Source organism: Equus przewalskii, chromosome 3 (assembly GCF_037783145.1).
Source record: "Equus przewalskii isolate Varuska chromosome 3, EquPr2, whole genome shotgun sequence".
Classification (NCBI taxonomy): Eukaryota; Metazoa; Chordata; class Mammalia; order Perissodactyla; family Equidae; genus Equus; species Equus przewalskii.
Window position 1 is genome coordinate 49450091 of NC_091833.1, and position 19990 is coordinate 49470080.

At 41.0% G+C, this 19990-nt stretch overlaps 1 protein-coding gene and 1 long non-coding RNA gene across 6 annotated transcripts in view; one reads left to right on the plus strand and one right to left on the minus strand.

Moving 5' to 3' along the window:
• On the minus strand, positions 1-6091 carry LOC139082525 (uncharacterized). Its single transcript, XR_011538618.1, has 3 exons — positions 5963-6091; positions 1995-2083; positions 1-279 (listed from the first exon to the last, which is right to left on the minus strand). It is a non-coding gene; the product is annotated as an uncharacterized lncRNA (long non-coding RNA).
• PPM1K (protein phosphatase, Mg2+/Mn2+ dependent 1K) overlaps positions 5995-19990 on the plus strand; it is a 23252-nt gene continuing 9256 nt past the window's right edge. The window contains exons 1-4 of one of the 5 annotated variants that reach the window (XM_070614331.1): positions 5995-6792; positions 13412-13930; positions 14841-14941; positions 19498-19662. In XM_070614331.1, the coding sequence (XP_070470432.1) occupies positions 13491-13930; positions 14841-14941; positions 19498-19662 (706 nt within the window). In that variant the 5' untranslated portion in view covers positions 5995-6792; positions 13412-13490. Of the gene's footprint in view, positions 6793-7027; positions 7556-13411; positions 13931-14840; positions 14942-19497; positions 19663-19990 lie in introns of those variants that run through there. The other 4 variants (XM_070614332.1, XM_070614333.1, XM_070614334.1 and 1 more) reach the window with 4 other exon arrangements.

Below are 19990 nucleotides of genomic sequence, written 5' to 3' on the forward strand. Positions count from 1 at the left end.
CTTCTCTACCTAATTGAATTCTTGCAGCAATTATGTAAGGTGGCCAGGGCAGGTTATAGTTAGTGCTATTTTACATCTGACGAAACAGGGGCACAGTGAAGTTAGCTACTTGTCTGAGGCTGCACATTCGGCCGAAAGCAATGTTGGAGTCCAGCCTCCAGACTCAAGCAAGGTACATTTTCTATGATTCCAAGACACTTCTCAAGGGTTGGAAACTTGTTTTTTTCTTTCTCATTCTTTCTAGGTAGCCTTGTATAATATTCAGCAACTAAATAATCCCTAAATTAAAAGAGAGACAGACAGAGAGAGAAAGTGGATGATGAGCCACAAAATTCCTGGGATGATACTTACAGAACGTCCTACTTTTCTGGTTACAGCAGTCATCGTGCTCAGATACATGCCTACCGTCTCCTCTGCCCCCTCTCAGTTTTCATGAGAGCAGAGACCACATTTTTATTATTTGTTCATTGCTATAAACCCGGAGCCTAATGTACACGGTACCTGATACACAGGAGGAAGTGTTACCGAAACCGAAGTGGGTTCCCTCCTGGTCAGTCAAATCAGACTCTCCGCCAGAAGTAGTTGTCTCATGAAGTAAAGTATATTTGCAGCAAATAGGAGAACATGAGGAATCATTTCCAAATTCATGGCGTCCCCAAACAAAGGGAAGCAGGGACATTTATTTCGGATAGGGGATGAATATTCAAAAGGGAGAGGTGAGTATTCACTTGCACAGGCTCAGTTGGAAAACATGCTTTCACATAAACTGCAGGTTATAGTAATAAGGCCTAAGCTCCTCCAGGAGCGAGCTTAACATTAAAAATAAGGCAAAGGTCATAGGCATCGCTCTTGGGGTGAGGCTTGGTCTGGTTCAGGGTGGTTGGTGATTGCATCACCTTAACATAACAAAAGGGAAAAAACAATTTGGAACAACAATTAAATGCTTCCAAACTCACCTTTGAATTCCTTGGGGCAACTAGTGGGTAACAGAACTTCAGGAAAAGTTATTGAAAAAAATGAATGAAAATTTCTCTTTGGCTAAAATTGCCTCAGGAAAAACTCAACCAAATGATTTTAAGGTGGAGCTGCTATCTGTATCAGTTGGGATAGGCAAGGTTAAGTTAGCTCAAGATGCAGTAACACACAGTATCAGTGGATTAGAACAACACAGGTTTGTTTCTCACTCATGCTATACGGCCATCATGGATTGGCAGCAGGATTCTGCTCTTCGTAGTCACTCAGGGACCCAGACTGAAGGAGCAGCCGTGATCAGGAACGTTGTTGGTCGCAACGGCAGAGGGAAGTGAGCCTTGGAGGGTCTTGCGGAGGAACATTAAATGTTCCAACCCAGACACCCTGTCGCCTCCACTTGCAACTCATTGACCTGAAATAGTCACAGGTGCCCTGCCTTCCCATAGCACCCCACCACGGGGCCAGAAACCGCCTCGACCGCGGAAAGCAGGAAATATTTGGCAAAGGGTGCTAATGACTATCATATTTCATCTCCTTGATTTTGAGCTTTTGTGATTTAAGCAACAAAATGCAATTTTGTTTATGACCTTTCCTACAACATACATTTATAAAATACAATTTTCCTTGTAACAGCTCTATATAAGAATGATGCATAGAGAAAACAAATACTTAAATAAGGTCAAGTAGAAAAGTCAGAGGTGGAAATGGAAAGGTAATTCAAATCTCTATGCCACTGGTACTGGATGAAACTCATTTATACCATATTCATACGGGTAAATTACTCATGGGAAAAAAAGCAACAACTATATTCTAAAATAAAATCATTGCTGCAAGTTTTAACTGGGTCCAAGGACAAGATCTAAAAATCCTTTGTGTCAGTGTTTTGGCATTTATTCTGGTGGCACAGAGAAGAGACATCTGGAAAATTCTAGATAGGACAGCCTGAACCGTGGAAAAGTACATCCTAGTACCCCAGGCGCATGTTCTAGACCTGAGGCCGAAAGTAGCATACAGGTACTTACCTGGAAGATTGACGATTCTATTGCAGGAGAAGAAAAAATGTTTTCCCTCTACCCTCCTAGCTTCTCTAGCTGGGGTTCTGGATATGCAACTAAAAAAAGACAAACCAACAAGAGAGTAAATGGTTTTAGTTATGTAAGTATGCATGGAAATTTCACAGAGAAATGAGACTCTAGGAGGCCAGATGATTGAGGTTTATATATTATCTCAGGTTAAACCAAGGAGAAAGGATTGGGGGCTTCTGGCGGGGGTGCAGCTCAGGCTACGGGAAGGGCAGGGGAGGAAATTCCTGCTGAATAATGGATCACTTGTTATGCAGACAAGAGTTTCTCAGGTGAGAAATGTTGTCTCTGGGAGCAGCTCTCTTCCTAGTACTTCCTGGAGAGTCCATTATAAATGGAAATTTCCTTTACAAAAGGGGGAACTTATACTGTATTTTTAGGCAGAGGGAAGTAAAGAGCTTTTCTTGGATCTGCTGGTTCTCAGTTGCCTTTAGCTCAAAATAATCCATATGCCAAAGAGGCATATTTTGCAGTGGCATATTCTGGTGTCAACGAAAATAATCCATAACCAATCTATAAATGAAAATTTGGGTGAGTCTATTCTGAGCTGAAATCTGAGGACTATGGCCCGGGGCCTTTCTTCCCGAAGGAAGAAAGGGCACCGAAGAAGTGGGGTGCACAGAGTGGTTATATACCCCCAGAGAGGATGTTTCACATAGGCTTGAAATGTCCCTTTTACAATAGTCGTGAGACTGCTCTGTAGGCACAGCGATTGATGGAAATAGCAGGTAGGTCTGTTGTCTCAGTGAACACAGCAGGGTGGCCAGTCTGTTGTCTCTGGTCACAGGTGAGCACCGCAATCAGTTCCTAGCCTAAGGAAAGATGCTTAATCTTTAAGGAAATTTCCACGTTGGGAGGAGGAGGGAAGTTGCACCTTTATCTCAAGGGCCTTTGTTCCTGCCATAGGAAATGTATATACAATGCATGCTCAACGGCCACAGTCAGGCCCTTTTGGAAAAAACAAAGTCAGGCCGAATTAGGTTTATACCAAATGGCTTCCTCATATACTCCAATATATCCTATTACTTGCCATTTTTATTTGTCACTGGTACACTTCACTAAGTATACAAAAATATCCATCTCTAACTTTTTAACAAGAAACAAATGATTATTCATTAGTAACTGTTAATAAAATTATCAATTCATGATTACACATATGTGGTTCCCAGGAGCATTAGTAACTAATCAGGGAAATGGGTAGTGTTAAATCCGTTAAACAAGGAGGCCATCAGACTGAGGTGGCTTTAATGCCTTAGGAGCCTAGAGAAGCAAACCCAAACCTAAGCCTGTAAATACTTCAAAGTTAAGAAATTGAAACCTAAGGACAACCAATCACAAACAGCTAACTGGGCTTTCCCAAAAAAGGTAACTGCTTAAGCTACAGCCAATCAAATAACTTCCTTGCTTTGCTTCCACCTTTTCTCTACAAAAGTCTTACCCCTAGCTTCTGTCGGTGGAGCTCCCAACCACTTCCAGTGAGGTGCTGCCCCATTTGAATCAATTTTTGCTCAAACTCTTAAAATGTTTAATATGCCTTAGTTTATGTTTTAACAGTTGGATTCCAGTGGTTCATTAGCCTGAATCTCAAACAGCTTACTCAAGGCCCCAGTCCTCACTTTATACTAGATTATCCCCCAGGCCACCCACCTACCCAAAGCCTTATGAACTGTCTTGGGTATAATTTCTTCATAGTCACTAGTTTTCAGCAAATAATTCAATTCTTTAAAATGTAAAGTGAAAAAAAAGGAGCTCAACTTAAGACATGGAGTGTTGTGTCCACTTCTTTTGGACATTCTGCAGCGTTCTCTCAGGCCGAGTTAGCTTCTATGTTGAACTCTTTTTGTAGTATATTCAGCGATGCTTCAGAGATTCAAAAAGCAGAAGTACATAATTCAAAAGGAATAAACTGCTGGCTTTATTCATAATCAACTGTGGTAGGATGTGGAATGGTATAGTTTTCAAATGTAATTCCAAGGACTGTATTAGCATCAAAGATATGCAAAGATATGCATATTTTTCGGGACAGCCTAACTGACCTTGCCTATTATATGACTGTGATTGCAGTCGATTATGGTAAAAGGATGTAGCAAAGTCATGATGTTCTCAAATGCTGGGCATGCGGTTTGCAAGTGCTTAAAAAGAAGGTCAAAATGCCAAGCATAATTCAAAATGTTTTAGATTTCCAAGCTCAAAATTTCCCATGTCAACAGTCCTTTGCCGTCACTAGGTTTTCACATTTGTGATAGCAATGTCCTTCATTATCTGCATGAAGTTTTGGTCTAAATGTTTGAGATATCGCAATATAGGGTCCTACATTATTGATGAACAGATTTAAAAAAAAAACTTAATTGTATTTAAAGCTCAGCCACCAAAACGCTCCATCAAAAGAAAAGGCCATTACCTAAGACAGATACTAGAATGTTCATACTAATACCATCTGGAAACCAGCCTAATGTCCATCAGAAGAGTAAATTCATAAATTGTGGTATATTCACAGAATGGAATAAAATGAATGATCTACAACTATATGCAACAATATGGAGGAATCTCACAAGTATAAAGTTGAGTAAAGAAGCCAAACACAAAAGAATGCATCCTTTAGGATTCTGTAGCTATTAAGTGCAAAGACAGCAAAACCAGCGTGTTGTTGAAAGTCAGGATAGGCAGTGACTGGAAGGCAGCATGATGGAGTCCCTGCGTGTTAATAATGTTCTATTTCTTGATCTGAGTGCTGGATATACAAGTGTGTTCAGATTGTCAAAATTCATTGGGCTGTATACACTTGGAATATGTGCACTTTTCTGAATATATATTATGCTTCAATAAAAAGTTAAAAAAAGAAAGAAAATTGCAGGAAGCCCATGAAAATTTAATTTCAACCCAACATAATAATCCTCAATGTCATTAATAGAATTTGTGAGCCATCAATCGCTTTCTGACAGAGTATTCAATGGATTCAGAACAGTTGTTCTGGGACCAGGATATATAACATGTCAAAACAAGCTAATAATTTACGTTGAAAATCCCCAATCTCTCTGCTTTTCTCTGCCTTCACTGATATCACCATCGTTTAAGTGAGGTCATTTCCCACCTTGAGACTCATCTGATATAGTCTCCTAACCAGGCTCCCTATACCTAGTCTACCTGTTCTCTACACATTAACGGAAAATGATTTAAGTCTAAACCAGATCCTTTTACTCCTTTGCTTAAAACGCCTCAATAGACTCATTAAATTTAAAATGCAGAGCCAGCTCTGATGGCCTAGTGGTTAAAGTTTGGCGGGTTCTGCATTGGTGGCCAGGCCTGGTTCCTGGCTGTGGAACTACACCACTCCTCTGACAGTAGCCACGCTGTGGCTGCAGCTTACACAGAAGAACTAGAAAGACTTACAACTAGGATATACAGCCATGTACTGGAGCTTTAGGGAGGAAAAAAAAAGAGAGGGAGAGGAAGATTAGCAACAAATGTTAGGTCAGGGTGAACCTCCCCCAGCAAAAAAGCAAAAACAAAAAAAACAACCTTTAAAAAAAATATGCAAGGCAAATTCCAAGACTTGGCTACAAGGTCTTGCCTCTGTCCACCTCGTCCACTTCGTGTCATGTTCCTCCCCTCTCCACCTATGCTAGAGCCACACTGGCTTTCTTTCTGTCCTTCCAGAATGTCAAGCTGCCCCACCTCAGGACCTTCGGTCTGCTAGCCCCTCTGCCCAGAACTATAATCGCTTTTCTGGTTCCACGACAGGCTGACTGATTTCCTTCCCACTCTTCGAGTCTAAGCTTAAATGTTATGTTATAAAGTTCTCATTTAACAATCCTCCCTCTCTAACCTCAATCTCCTATTATTTTCCGTATCCACGCCTTGTCTATTTCCTTCCTTGACATGACTAGTTATTTTATTTGCTTGTTTACCTGTTTGTTTTCTCCCTGTTCCTCCTCATTAGACTGTAAAGTCTGTGAAGGCAGCTATCAAGTCTATTTGCATCAGGATACCTCCAGTGCCTAGCACAGAGCCTGGCATACCAAATGTCCTCTATAAGCATAGAAATACTTGTGGAACGAATGAATCCACATTCCTAAGGGATCACAAGATGCCTGTTCGGTCATGAAGAACGCTGCCCCGTGAGTTTTTCAAAGAACAGCAATGAAAGCAGATGCCGTTCAAGCCCTTTGCCCAGGCAAATTGTTGCAGTTCCGTTCTCGGTTTCCTAGTTGTCACAGCTACCGCCCCCTAGCCCCAAGCGACACACCCCGCTGCTCAACCGGCTGGCGAAGTACCAAATCTGCCAACCCCACGCACCGCTGAGGCGCCCCTCATTGGCCGGCGCTCCAAGGCCTTCGGAAGGGCGGGATGTCACCGTGAGCCGCTATTGGCCCAAATCGACGTCGCTCTACGGTGCCGGGCTAAATGTCAGCCGAGTCAAATTGCAGCTGCGGGGAGGCTCGTTCCCGTCGGAATCTGTGATTGGCTGCGATCGAGGGCTGGGCCGCAGGCACGCTGCCTTGCCAAGCGCGGATTGGCCGGAGCTGCCGTCAGTCAGCGGGAACAGACTTACCCTCTCCATCTGGGCCACCGAGGGCCAAAAACTCTCGAGAATTTCCAGCAGACGAGCCAGTGGCTATTCTGACTGCTTGTTCCAGAGATCAGAAACATCGGAGAAGAAAACCTAATCGACCAAGAAAGCCCCTCCCCGCCCTCCGTTAGCTAATTAAAAATTTTCCAGGGGCATAACCAGCACGAGGTAAGAGCCTAGAGCGCACTTCATTTATTTCTGTTACCGTTTATAATATTATTTATAGGCGGGGTCGCATGCCACCGCTGCGGGTCGGCGAAATGGAGAGTAAACGGAGGAGGGCTGCCCAGAGAGGGGAGGGGAAATGTAGGTTTAATCTCCCCAGCCTCCTCGGTCCGAGCTCCACGGTCAGTGTCTGGGCTCTTTGTGCGCCGCTTTCTTCCCTTGCGAGGTCAGGAGCAGTGTGTCCGGGCGGGCCCGCCCCGGCTGCACAGTGGGATACGGGCGTTTCCTGCCGAGATCCCGCGCTCGGCCTTGAACTTGACCGCAGACTGGAGGCGCCAGCCGAGCTAGTCGGGTGGACCGAGTTGGAGGGACCATGGAAGGAAGATGGAAGGGAGGCGCGGGGCCCGCTCTCGTTTCCCCTTAGCGAGGCCCTGCATCGCCCTGCTAGAGCCCCTGGACGCTAGGATGCTGCAGGGGTCAGCGCCGGGTCTCTGCCGCAGCTGCAGCCGGGTTGATGAAGACGTGGCGACACCCGGGATCTGTACGCCCAGAGGGTGGTTGGGAGGCGGAGACCGAGCGGCGGAAGGTGCTAGGGGGAAAATCGGCTCTCTGCAGTGCTGCGTGCTGCGTGGGCGAGAGGGTGTGTTTCCTGCCGTGTATCACACTGGCTACGGCATCTGTCACGGCCCGCGAGCTGAGCCCAGGATCCCGGACTGTCCAAGTGAGCTTTTTAGGGGATCGGAATAGAGATGGATGCGGAGCCCTGGTTGGTGTCGATCTGAGGACGTGGGTATTGCTTTGCCAGGAGAGCACTGTGATCTCGAGGCCTTGTGTCTGGTGATGTCTTTTTTTAGCGGCCCCTTTCTGTAGATTAGAGATTTCACAGGAGATGACAAAGACGAGACTCTAGGTGGAAATAGCCAGGCAATTTGGAGTCTCTAAAGCTCCATTGGCCTTTCCGAGCCTCAGGCTGGAAATGTGCAGCAAGGGCCCTTCACCCCTTTCCACCCTTCTCCAGTGTGGAGAAAGAATGAGGTTGTGGAGCAGTTTCAGAATGAGCGCCCAAAGTGACAGATTATAATGGTCTTGAAAAACAGCAATGGTGTCGTGATATTCTAGGACAAGAACAGATGCACCACTGTGTAAGAAAATATCTTAGTCACAATTTTTGAGTGGTGAGTTCTTGCTAATAATTTTTTTCTTGCAACCTTAGTCGTTTTCTATTGACCACGAACACAGGCACCTCCCTTGACTGGAATCTTAAGAGAAGAGGACAGAAGTGGGGAGAGGTGCTGTTGATGTAGTATAGAATGTAAAGGAAAGTTCTTCTTAACTCATCTGTAAAGGTACATGTTTGGAATATGGCCTGTGAGTTGCATCTGCATTAACTAAAATGTTTTAAAAGATATCTATAGAATTAGAATAATGGGTACTTTTCGCTGCTCCCATGTTCTTTTCTCTATTCACTCATCTAAACTATGTTCACAACAAACCTAAGGGGAGTCATTTAGGGTTTTGTTGTCATTGTGCTTTCTTCCCTCATGTAGACTAGTACATTTTCTTTCCTTTCCACCCAGCAGGGTGCTTATAAGGAAGATACTGGAGTCCAAATTTCCTGAAATACATTTTAGAGGTTTCCATACCATTGAATTTATTGGAATGCATTGGTTGTTTTTTAAAAAGTCGATAAAGAAATACGTAGTTTAAGAATATTAAAATTAGGGGCTGGCCCTGTGGCAGAGTGGTTAAGTTCGCCAGCTCTGCTTCAGAGGCCCAGGGTTTCACCGGTTCGGATCCTGGGCGTGGACATGGCACCACTCATCAGGCCATGCTGAGGCTGCGTCCCACATGCCACAACTGGAAGGATCCATAGCTAAAAATATCAACTATGTACTGGGGGGATTTGGAGAGAAAAAGCAGAAAAGAAAAAAGAAGATTGGCAACAGTTGTTAGTTCAGGTGCCAATCTTTAAAAAAAAAAAAGAATATTAAAATTGCCTTGTGTTTCCATTGTGGAAGTTACTGATATAAAGATATCTGAGTGCCGCTTCATAATGGGCAGAGATGAAGACTTCGATATTTTTCCTTAAGGGATAAATCTAAGCAAGTTTCAGTAGTACTGATCCTCAGAACTCATGAATAACTTTAGCATGAGCTTAAGATGACAATAATAAACTGCCCTTTTGGCCTGCTTTCAACAGTCAAGAGCAGGTTAGGTTAAATCCCAAGTTCATCCTCCTACCAGAGACGATGAGTGCCTCCCTTTTCCAAAAATAAATTTGGACAGGTCACAAGTCTGTAAACCATCGAGAGATTGTAAAATGAGAGTAAGATGAAAACATAAAATTGGCATAGCAATCTTGTAGCTGTATCTGTGGCTTTTCTTTTCCAGGCTCCCACCTTTTATTTTTAAATCAAGTATTTACTTCAAAAGTTTACTACAAACCAAATGCATTTTTTTCCTTCCTGATGCCTTTCACCTGAGATTTTCTCCTGTCATTTTTATCAGTGCTCTCAAGGAGCATCTCTTTGCTTGCTCTTGTGGGCTCACAATTCATTTCCATTTAACTCTCTTTGCTGAGATCTCTCCTGCTAGTCAGAATTGTTAAACCAGGGGCCGGCCTTGTTCGCTAGTCCTATTTCTGTGTCAGGGCTTTAAAGTACCATCAGATTAAACAGGTAAAGCGTTGAGGAGGAGGAAGATGATGAGGAAGGCCCAGCCACACAAACTAATGTGAAAATGCTGAAAAAGGGAAGATTTTTTAGGCATTTCTTTATTGACAATATGTAGAATATCTGGGGTTTTTAGTGTGCATATATACATGTGCGCACACTCACAAATTTTTAAAAATTCGTGTGATTAAAGTAAATTTGCGAGCCATAGATTTTTCTTTTGTTTGGGAAATAAAAAGGAATTTGGACTACAGTTTGGCCTAGCGAGAAGATTGTCTATTTTTTTTCCTTTTGGTCTATGACTATCAGTGTAGTCTGGGTTGCTTAGATAAGTAACCTGTTAAAGTAGCTGGAATTCCCATCAAGTTATTTATCTTTATTTTCTTGCTTAGCATAGTTTTTGAAATTTATTTTTGCTAGTGGGATATGGTATGTGGCATGTGTTCTCGTGCTCTTAGTTCATTTAACTTTTGCTCTGACATTTTTGTGTCTTTAAATGGCTTTCAGGCAGAATTACTTCTTCCCTTTGACTCTTTTGGATGACTTTGACTTTCAAAGATCGAATAAAAATGTTAAAACAGTTTATAAAAAATAAGCTAGGCTTGATTTCCGACTGCGAGATTGACATAAAGAATTCCTAAATAACTGAGTTTTAGTTTGCAGAATGATAAACACGTGCCAATTTATAATTGCTGAAGTGACAAATAATAAAAATAATTCTTAAGTGTTTGTCAGTTTATTCTCTATTCTTTTGTTATAAAGAATACTGATTGCTTTTTTCTTTTTTTGAACATTTTTGGGTTTTTTTCACATCATAAATTCTACTCTCTGTTGCCTGCTAGTCAGTGCGTAGTCATGTCCACGGGCATCTGCAGAGCTGGGGGCCTGTGAGGCTGATTCCTAGTTTGAAGCTCTGGAGGAAACTGTGCTGGAAGTGCAGGTTAATTCCAAGTTGTTATTTAGCTTAGGAAGACAGTCCCTCTTTGAGTTGTTTCCTTGGGGATATGGAGGGGATTCGTGTGATTTAGTTATATAGCGTATGGAAAAGGAGATGGGACCACTTCTCAAAGTCTCCTAATGTTTAAGTGATGCTGACCTAGCTCAGACTAGCTCATCTGGCTCCCATTTCATCTATGCTGATAGTACGCCTTGAAGTAGATCTTCTCTTGCAGCTATTCTGCTTACTTTCTGAGATGATTATGCAGATAATAAATGAGGAAGGGGGCTAGGTTGATAATTGATTTCAGTTTATGTCAGCTTAAAGAAATGTGCCCAACTTGCATTTTATTTAATTTGGGGTCTTTTTTTTTTTTTTCTTTTTTTGAGGAAGATTGGCCCTGAGCTAACATCCATTACCAATCTTCCTCTTTTTGCCTGAGGAAGATTGTTGCTGAGCTAACATCTGTGCCAAGCTGCCTCTATTTTGTATGTGGGATGCTGCCACAGTGTGGCATGATGAGTGATGTGTAGGTCCACACCCAGGAACCCAACCCATGAACCCCGGGCCACTGAAGCAGAGTGTGGGAACTTAACCACTACGCCACTGGGCAGCCCCTATTTCATTCTTAAATAGTATTTCCAGTGGATATTTGTTCTTTGCTAAGAATGCAGCTCTGTTTTATTTTATATTTTTTATTTTTAGAGGATAGAAAGAGAAAAAAAAGAGTATCCTCAAAGAGCTGCAGAAGAACTTTATTCAATATTTATTTGTTTGTAATTCTAGAATTCTTGTTTAAAGTAGGTGCATGACTGCAAAATGGCCCGAGGCTCATATGGCGCACATGCTCATTCAGGCTGAAGCCTTAACAATAGTGCTTTGTTAATTTCTGGTGCACTCTTCAAATATGAATGTGTTTTCTAATAAACATATCTAAGGTTTTATTTTTTTTGTATGGTGTAAAGCTGCTTTGTGAATTATCTCCATCAATAATTCATACTTAGTTCTCTTACTTGCTAGATTGTATTATAGTTGGAAATTTCTCCACAAGTCACGACCTTTATTTGACATAGTTATTGTTGCTGAGTAAAATATATGCTTCAATCAGAAGCAAAGGAATAAACACCTCTTTTATTGTAACGGAATGTATTGCATCTCTTTAACACTTGATAACCAGAGATGCTGGGTCTCCCCCAGCCCCCATTTTGGTCATACGAGAAGTGAGTTTCTGTCTTTTATCCATGATATTATTTAAAAGGCCAGAAGGCATGGCCTCCTGTCTTCTGTGACGCAGTCACGCTTTGGGGCTAACTTGTTCTGAATTTCATGCAGGCAGGGCTCCTGTGGCCCTCGCTGCTTGGATTTCTCTGGGTGTTCTTTGGAACTTCCTCCTTTCCTTCTCCTGCTTTACTCACTGAAAGGAGAAATGGCCCTTCCTACACATAGCTGGACTGATTTCCAAAAATTTATTTGAAAATGATTGTTTGAAATCTGTCATGCATTTTCTTATTGATGCACTCAAGCTGGGCTGTTTGTGTGTGTGTGTATGTTTGTGCCTTTTGGGGAGAAAAATTTTTTCAAGCACATTTTTTATTGTGAAATAATTCAAACGTGCAATTGAGAATAATATAACACCTGTATACCCTCCACCAGCATTATCAAATCTTAGCATTATGCTATCTTTTCAAGTTGGTTTTTAATTCATAAAGTAACAGGACATAGCACTATGGAAATGAATTTCTGCTTATAATTTTATTTGTATGGAAAACTGCCAAAACCACAGCCCTTCCTGCAGGGGTACAGGAATTTCCCCTCCGGGCAGGTTTAGGGTTGACCTTTGGGGCGGGGTCCAGAAGTGGGGTGTCAGAGTAATAATTTCAACGAAATATAGTTTAGTCTCGGGTGCTGTCTTCTGCTGGAGCCATTGGCAGTGAGTCTAAGGTGTGAGTGGGCTTCTGGGCTCGTGGGAGAGGAGTCGCAGCTGTTAATGTAAATGCATGGATCAGTTGCTCATAAATCAGGGCTGCTTGTTGCAAATGCAGTGCCATCCAGTTCCTGGGAGCACATACATCAGACCTGACTTATCTTTGTGCCTAAGGGGTGTTTGCATGAACCAAGGTAATAGAGTATGCAAAGTTTAGTAAGTTGAAAAATCTTAAAACAAAACGAAACTTATATCCTAGGTTGTGTCTTTGCTCAGACTGGGCCACCCTTTGGGTACAAAACTATCACAAATATTCTATTAACCAGTTATTTTTTCTTCTTTCTTTTTTTTTTCACCTTTTTTTTTTTTTAAAGGTTGGCACCTGGGCTAACAACTGTTGCCAATCTTTTTTTCTTTTTTTTCTGCTTTATCTCCCCAAACCCCCCGTGTACGCGGTTGTATATCTTAGTTGCAGGTCCTTCTAGTTGTGGGATGTGGGACACCGCCTCAACATGGCCTGATGGGCAGTGCCATGTCCACACCCAGGATCCGAACCCTGGGCCACTGCAGTGGAGAGCGTGAACTTAACCACTCGGCCACGGAGCCAGCCCCTCTTCTTTCTATCTGTTGTAAAATCCTTATTATTGTTAATATTTGCCCCTTCCTTTTCTTCAGAGCAGTGGGGTTAATGAAGGGAAGAATATTTATTTACACCTGTATGCTACGTTCTTGCTGCCTGCTGGACCAGCAGTTAGGCATCGCCAGGGAGCTGGTTAGAAATGCAGACTCTCAGGCCCCACCCCAGACAGACTGAATTAGAATCTGCATTTTACCAAGATCCGCAGCTGATTGTAGGTTAAAGTTTGAGAAGCACATGTTCTATATATGTGCACATTGTCAAATTTTTATAGAGTTTAAACTCTGTGAATAGGGTAGGTAAATCAATTCAGTTTTGGTCCACTATCCTTAGAAGTAGGCTGTTAGGTGCCACATTCTTTATGGCCTTCATTTTTGGTAATATCTACTGATGTATCAGTTATATTCGGAATTACTAATGGAGTCTCTCCCTCTCTCTTTCTTTCTGCTCAGTTGCATCCTTTTCCTTGAAGACATCCCATTATTATTCCACAGAGCCTTCCCTCGCTACTGAGTCCTTTGGAGCTGAGTTATGTCAACAGCTGCCTTAATTACTTTGGTTCGAAGTGGTGGGAACCAGGTGAGGAGGAGAGTGCTGCTAGGCTCCCGCCTGCTGCAGGACGACAGGCGGCTGACGCTCACATGCCACGGCTCTACTTCAGAGCCCCGGTGTTCTCGGTTTGACCCAGATGGTAGTGGGTGTCCAGCCACCTGGGATAATTTCGGGATCTGGGATAACCGCATTGATGAACCAATTCTGCTGCCACCCAGCATCAAGTATGGCAAACCAATTCCCCAGATCAGCTTGGCGAATGTGGGCTGTGCCTCACATATTGGCAAACGGAAAGAGAATGAAGACCGCTTTGGCTTTGCCCGGCTAACAGATGAGGTCCTGTACTTCGCGGTGTACGATGGACACGGGGGACCTGCAGCTGCTGATTTCTGTCACACACACATGGAGAAATGCATCAAGTACGTACAGTGACTTTCGCTCTTGACTTTTCAGTTTGTCTTATACTTCGTGTTTAACCTTCTCCTCGGCTGAGAGGTTCACTGCTGACAGTTATTAATTGGTTTCATACTACTGTTTTATGAACAAGCAGTAGCTTAAGCATGCCAGTTATTACTGATGATTATTACCATTGCAGAAATATATGTTTTAACAACTCCCCCGGTGACAGCATTGACCAGAACCTACAGCACTTGATTTGGGATCATTTCAAGTGAGTTAACATAGACTGCATGATCTTGTGCACTGTGACAATCTGAGAAGCACATACCACTTCAGTGAGTGGAGATTATTCTTTCAAGTGCTATGAATAGTGTTAAATACTTGTTGAAAATAGCTTTAGATGATTGGCTTTAGTATAGGAAGAATGCATTTTATGAAGGTGTTTTGGAGCTCTTTAAATAGTTTATTTCCTGCAATTATTATTAATGTATTTTTTAATGTCATGCTACTGCTAGAATTAAGTGAGGGGGAGAACATGTGACAGTTACGGCCACGGGGCTTTCTTAGCTTCCCGTGTGTAGTCATTCATACTGTTCATTGGGTGATCTATGCGTATTTTACCTTATCCCACAAAGGAACTCAGTGGCTTGATTTAATATGAGGGAACTCTTGACCTTTCAGGGTTGTGGGCCACGTGAGGATTAATCTTTAAGGACAGGAACTTGAACTTTTATTTTATTGTCCTTAAAGGATTATCTCTGTGCCTGATTCTTTCTCAGTTTGATTCATTAACCTGTGAACTTTAAGCATCTGAGAGGCAAGCCATGGAGGTCCATTGCATGGAGTGACTGCTAGCTAGAGGGACCTAGAGGAAGAAGAGAAACCTGTCCTACAATGATTGTTTGCTGCTCTTTTTTCCTCCCCACAAAGGGATTTGCTTCCAAAGGAGAAGAACTTGGAAACTGTATTGACCTTGGCTTTTCTAGAAATAGATAAAGCCTTTGCAAGGCACGCCCGCCTGTCTGCTGATGGTAAGGAAAACAATCATATTTCTTAGGGTCCTGGGGAATGTCGGGGTAAAAAGGAAGCAATTTAAGCCCTTTAGGGGTGGGAATTTTAATGTAAGTTTGTTTGTAAGGATGCTCATGTTGAAAATGATTTTATGTAAAGAATCATTTTGAATGCTGTTTGGAATCCAAACTAGTGTTAGTACCTCACTTTTAAATGAAATATATTGGAGAACTTTTTCAGAAATTGAAGCTCCAAAATGGTTCTGGTATTGAGTTTCAGTTTTAAAAGGATTTAAAAATTTTTTAATCTGTTTGCTTCTTTTGTGGACAGAAGGTCCATACTATGAGAGGGTTCATTGTTTTTGTTTTCTTAGATGAATCTGATCAGCAAGTACTGACATACACTACAGGGTAATCTCATCTAGCCAGACAGTAATTGTCCGACAAGAAGAAAATTGCTAATTGGACCTAAATAGGAAAGGACAATGCTAATATGCACTACCTTGTATAATTAGAAGGAAGATATTTTTTTCTTCCACTTCTCAGAAAAGCTTGACCTTGCAACTTTCCTATGGTAACTAGTGATATTTTTGCTTTTATTTGTTAACCACAAGAGCATGTCAGCTGAATTTAAAATTTGTGTACTGTGTGTCCTTGAATTTTGAAAGTAAAACGTTTCTGATTTTGACTTAATTTATCAAAACCATTTCAGAAAAATGTAGCTAATGTTTTCTAGGTAGCTGGCCCCCAAATCTTTTGCTTATAAAGTTAATCTTGAAGACTTCTGCAGCGACCATATAAATGTTTGCATATAGATCTGGTCACTGATTTGAAAATGAATCATGTGGTAATATTAATTGTGTTTGGTTCATCCTTTTGTTTAAAGGAGGTCAAAGTGCACCACAGAAAAGTCATTTTCACAGTTTTCAGTTGGAGCGCATAGGGATGGCAATTCTCCCCATTCACAGATAAGGAAATGAAACCCAAGGAGAGGTAAAGGTCAGTTGCAGAGTTAGGGCTGAGGATTTTCCTGGCTCCCTGTGGCCTCACTCCTGGGCGTATCTAATGACCAGGATTAGAGAAGATGACTCTGTTCGCCATCACAAGAGGTTTTCCTGGTCTTTTTTGACAGCCTTACCATCCTCCTCCTCCTCCTCAGAAAAGCACTCGAGTCCACCTCCATTCAGGGGTTTATTTTCTTGTTTGTAGATCATTCAGGCCCATTTTCTTTTCTCCTTCATTCCTTTGGACTTTTGGCCCTTCCAGATGGCCCCTCACCTTGAAATAGGGGTTGAGAGAGATTAAATTTTAGGCATAAGATTTAGCTCTTGTCCTAATGGGTAAAACATACAAAGGAGGACATTAGAAAACTCTTTCTTACCGTTTTATTTTGATGACTCTGAATGTTGGTCTGCTCTTATTTCATGCGTAACCAGGTGGGCTGTCTCTCACCCCACGATGTCTATCGGCCGTAGTAGAGGTGGTGCACCCCAGCTGTTCTACAAACAAGTAGAGCTTACCGGGCAAGGTTTTCAGAAGAGAGCGTTCAAGTTTATCATGGGAACGTGGCCAACAGTCAAAAACATTCACCCTTCATGGGTGCAGTCAGCCCTTTTGTAAAGGATCTAATTGAGGAAGATGCTCAAAACAATCATAGATTCAGTGTAAAATATGAGAGGACCCTTTTCGTTTATTAAATAGTAAATTATAATTAAAGGGAATTTTGAACTTAGGGAGAGAATTTACTTAACTTGCTTACCTGAAAAGAAGCTTTCTAAAGATGCCTTTCTCACATAAATAGTTGCGCAAAGAAATTAATCAGAAAAATATAATTCACTTCTAATAATGAAACTAAAATGTGTTTAACTTAGTTCCTCTGTCGTATGCTTTGAGTTAATGATCTCAGAACTTTCATAAGATATTCCAAATTTATTTTTCATTTAATAGTCGTTGGTTTGCAAGCATAACGGAGCATGACAGAATGATGCTTAGTGTGCTACTAAAAGAAAAAGGGTCTATTATAACGTTCTTCTTAAATCTTATTTTGTGTGTATTTCTTATAGATCAATTAGTTTGTGTGTGTGTATCTTTAATAAGTTTTTTGAGAACAACCTTAAAACTTATTCTTAATAAGTTGTTAAGGCTTTCAAAGATAGCAAAAATTACCTTTTGATATTTGGGGCCTATTTTAACTTTTCAATTTGTGGATTAAAAAAACTCATACCACTTCAGATTTCAAAGTTATTTAAATTAAAAAAATTTTTTTTAGTTTTCAGTAAGAACAGAAGCAGTATCAGTATGATAAGAGTAGATAATATTTTTTTGAGCATAGCTGTTAGTAGGACCAGTGCTGGTTAAATGAAGTTGTAAGTAAGTGCAGCTCGCCCTCTCCGGTGTTTTTCACCTTTTCTTTTCATGTCAGCCCCATTTTCCCTTCTTGAACCCTTCCTGTGAGCAGCTTGAGGGTGGGGACCATGGCTTATTCACTTTTGAATCTCCAGTGTTCAGCACCGTGCATAGACTCTGGAAGCTACTCCATAGTTATTCGGGCAGACCTGATCTCCGCTGTCTACTCTCTCTCTCCAAAGTTGTTATAATTTATTCGTTGATTATCCTATAGCTGATTTAATCAAATTACTAATATAATGTATGTGTTTTAATGAGTTTTCACTGCTGCGTGAATTTGAATTTTAAGTAGGGGAAACCTGGAAAGAGTCTGGTTAAACCGTAGGAATGAATTACTAGTGGCAGACTTTCAGGCATAAATGGGAGGAGTGCCCCTCAGTCATCCCAGATCAGCTTCTTAAGAGAAGGTGAAAACAAAAAAGGGAAAATAAAGCATTCTCATCTTTTCAAGACTTTAGTCCAAAGCTGTCACATGTACATAAAGTGCTTCAAATTATCCGATTAGTGTTTAAAAAATTTACTATTTCAGTTTAAAGTGAGGTAGTTTGAGGAGCATAAAATCAGAGAGCCACGTATCAAGAAATAGCAAGAGTCTTGCCCTTAAGAAATTGTCGGCTATTATTATTGATTTGTTGTTGATTCATTTTGAATTTACCCTTATTTACAAATTACAAATTGATTTTTTGTTGATGCATTTTGAATTTACCTTTATTTACAAATACCCTTATTTACATTTTCATCATCATCTTTGAATATTTTTGTATTCAATTTTTATCGGTCGTGTATATTTTTACAATTAATGAAACCAGCAAGTAAATTCAGATGATATGCCATTAGTCTATTGTTTATGAACAAACTGTCACTTAAAACAATGTCACTTAAAACCCGATGGTAGAAAACTTAGATGATATCCTATAAACTCTTCAAAGTGTTTCTAGATTGCTTAAGGTTTGAAAGCAGCAAAGATCCCCAAGAAACAAATGGATCAAAAAGAGAAGACTTGCTCTGACGCTCAGAGCGGGAGACGTTGGTGGCAGCATCGTGAGTCTCATTGGAAACCATGCTCTTCATATTATGTGATCTCTTTAGGAACAATTAAGCTACAAAATAACCAATGTTAGAAACCCAACGTTTTTGAGTACCCTTCTTATGCTGGGTGCACCCAAAAGAAAAAAAAATAGGGACAGCATTGAAGAGAGATATTCTTATTGTGCTGTTACTGCTTCAGCTCATTACTTTGATTTTGGTGTTCATGAGTCATACATGCCTAGAGCACCCATTTTTAATGAATATTGAAACTGTATTGCTTTATACATATTGTTGTTTACACAGTCGAATAATTACCGGGGTGGTATACTTTGAAAAGTACAGCTTTCACTCTTTATGTTGCCATTTAAGATCTTGATCATTTTTCTTTTGGTATGTCAACCTGCAACACTGGGGGAAAGAGAGAGCTGCAGAAACACCCATCTTATGAATTACATAAAATTATAAACATGCATGAGAGCTTGAGCCTTACTAGCCTTTATTTAAACAATTAATGTAAATTAATCGTTCTACTTAAAAAATGCCTTCTAGATACTAGATCCCCACATTGAGTACCATTAGCAGATGTGTTCCTCCTTGTATCTGTATAGGAGGTGCTTTGATTCCTTCTTGGTATCTATTTAAATCCCAGGAATTTGGTGGTATGCTGTAGTTCACATCCTCTCTCACTGTGTACTGCTTGTCAGATACAAATTATTCAGTGCTATACCCGTGAATTTTCCCTTTTGTTATTGGGACAATTCTAATATTAATACCAAACAAATTTACAGTGCTTTTTTCCCCAATTGAATAGAGATGCTGATTTACTCTTCAAGACTAACTGTTTAAATGAGTGCGTGCATAAGTACGTAGATGTGTGTCTGTGTCACCACCTAGGTATTTTGGTCCACATGCATTTGGATCTATTTCTTCCTACCTGGGGAAGTCACAGAATAAGAAGTGTTACTCTGTGATGAAAAAATAAAGTGGACTACAAAATACCATCAATTTGGGCAAACTGAGTTTTCGAATAATTGATTTGGCATCTCCTGGAATATTATGTAATTTGCTAGTGAAATTTTCACCAAAATAAAAACCCTTCCCCTTATTTTGCAGCTCTTTCTCTGCCCTCCCCTGTGTTGCAGGTTTTCTAATGTTTGAGCACAATTCCTGGGTGAATTTCCTATTTGCCTCTGTGCGTGTTATTTGTGGCAGAGAACTGTGCCTGGTCAGCAGCTCTAGACCTGGAGCCCGTGGACACTATATGCTGGGCTTCAGTGGAAAGAGAGATCTGCTTAATTTTGTCCCAGGTGAAGGAGTCCAGCGGTTCCTAGCCTGGACTACTGGAAGGTTCCCACATCCTCTTTGTCCCATTAGTTGAGATGACTTGCAGTAGAAAATGTCCAGTGAGTGTTAAGAACTTATTGAAAGATCTCTTAGTTTTTTAGTTTTGTCTTTAGGGCAAAAAGTGAGACTTTTTACTTCCATGTTAAATGTTAAATGAAAATAAACGTTGATTTAGTATTTATATCCTTAGACGCTTAGCAAACCAGAATCAACAGTTAGTTTTGAAAACTTTCCCCAAAATTCTGGGATTTTGGAACTGTGAAGTTGGGCTGATGAAAACTCAAAGTTCTT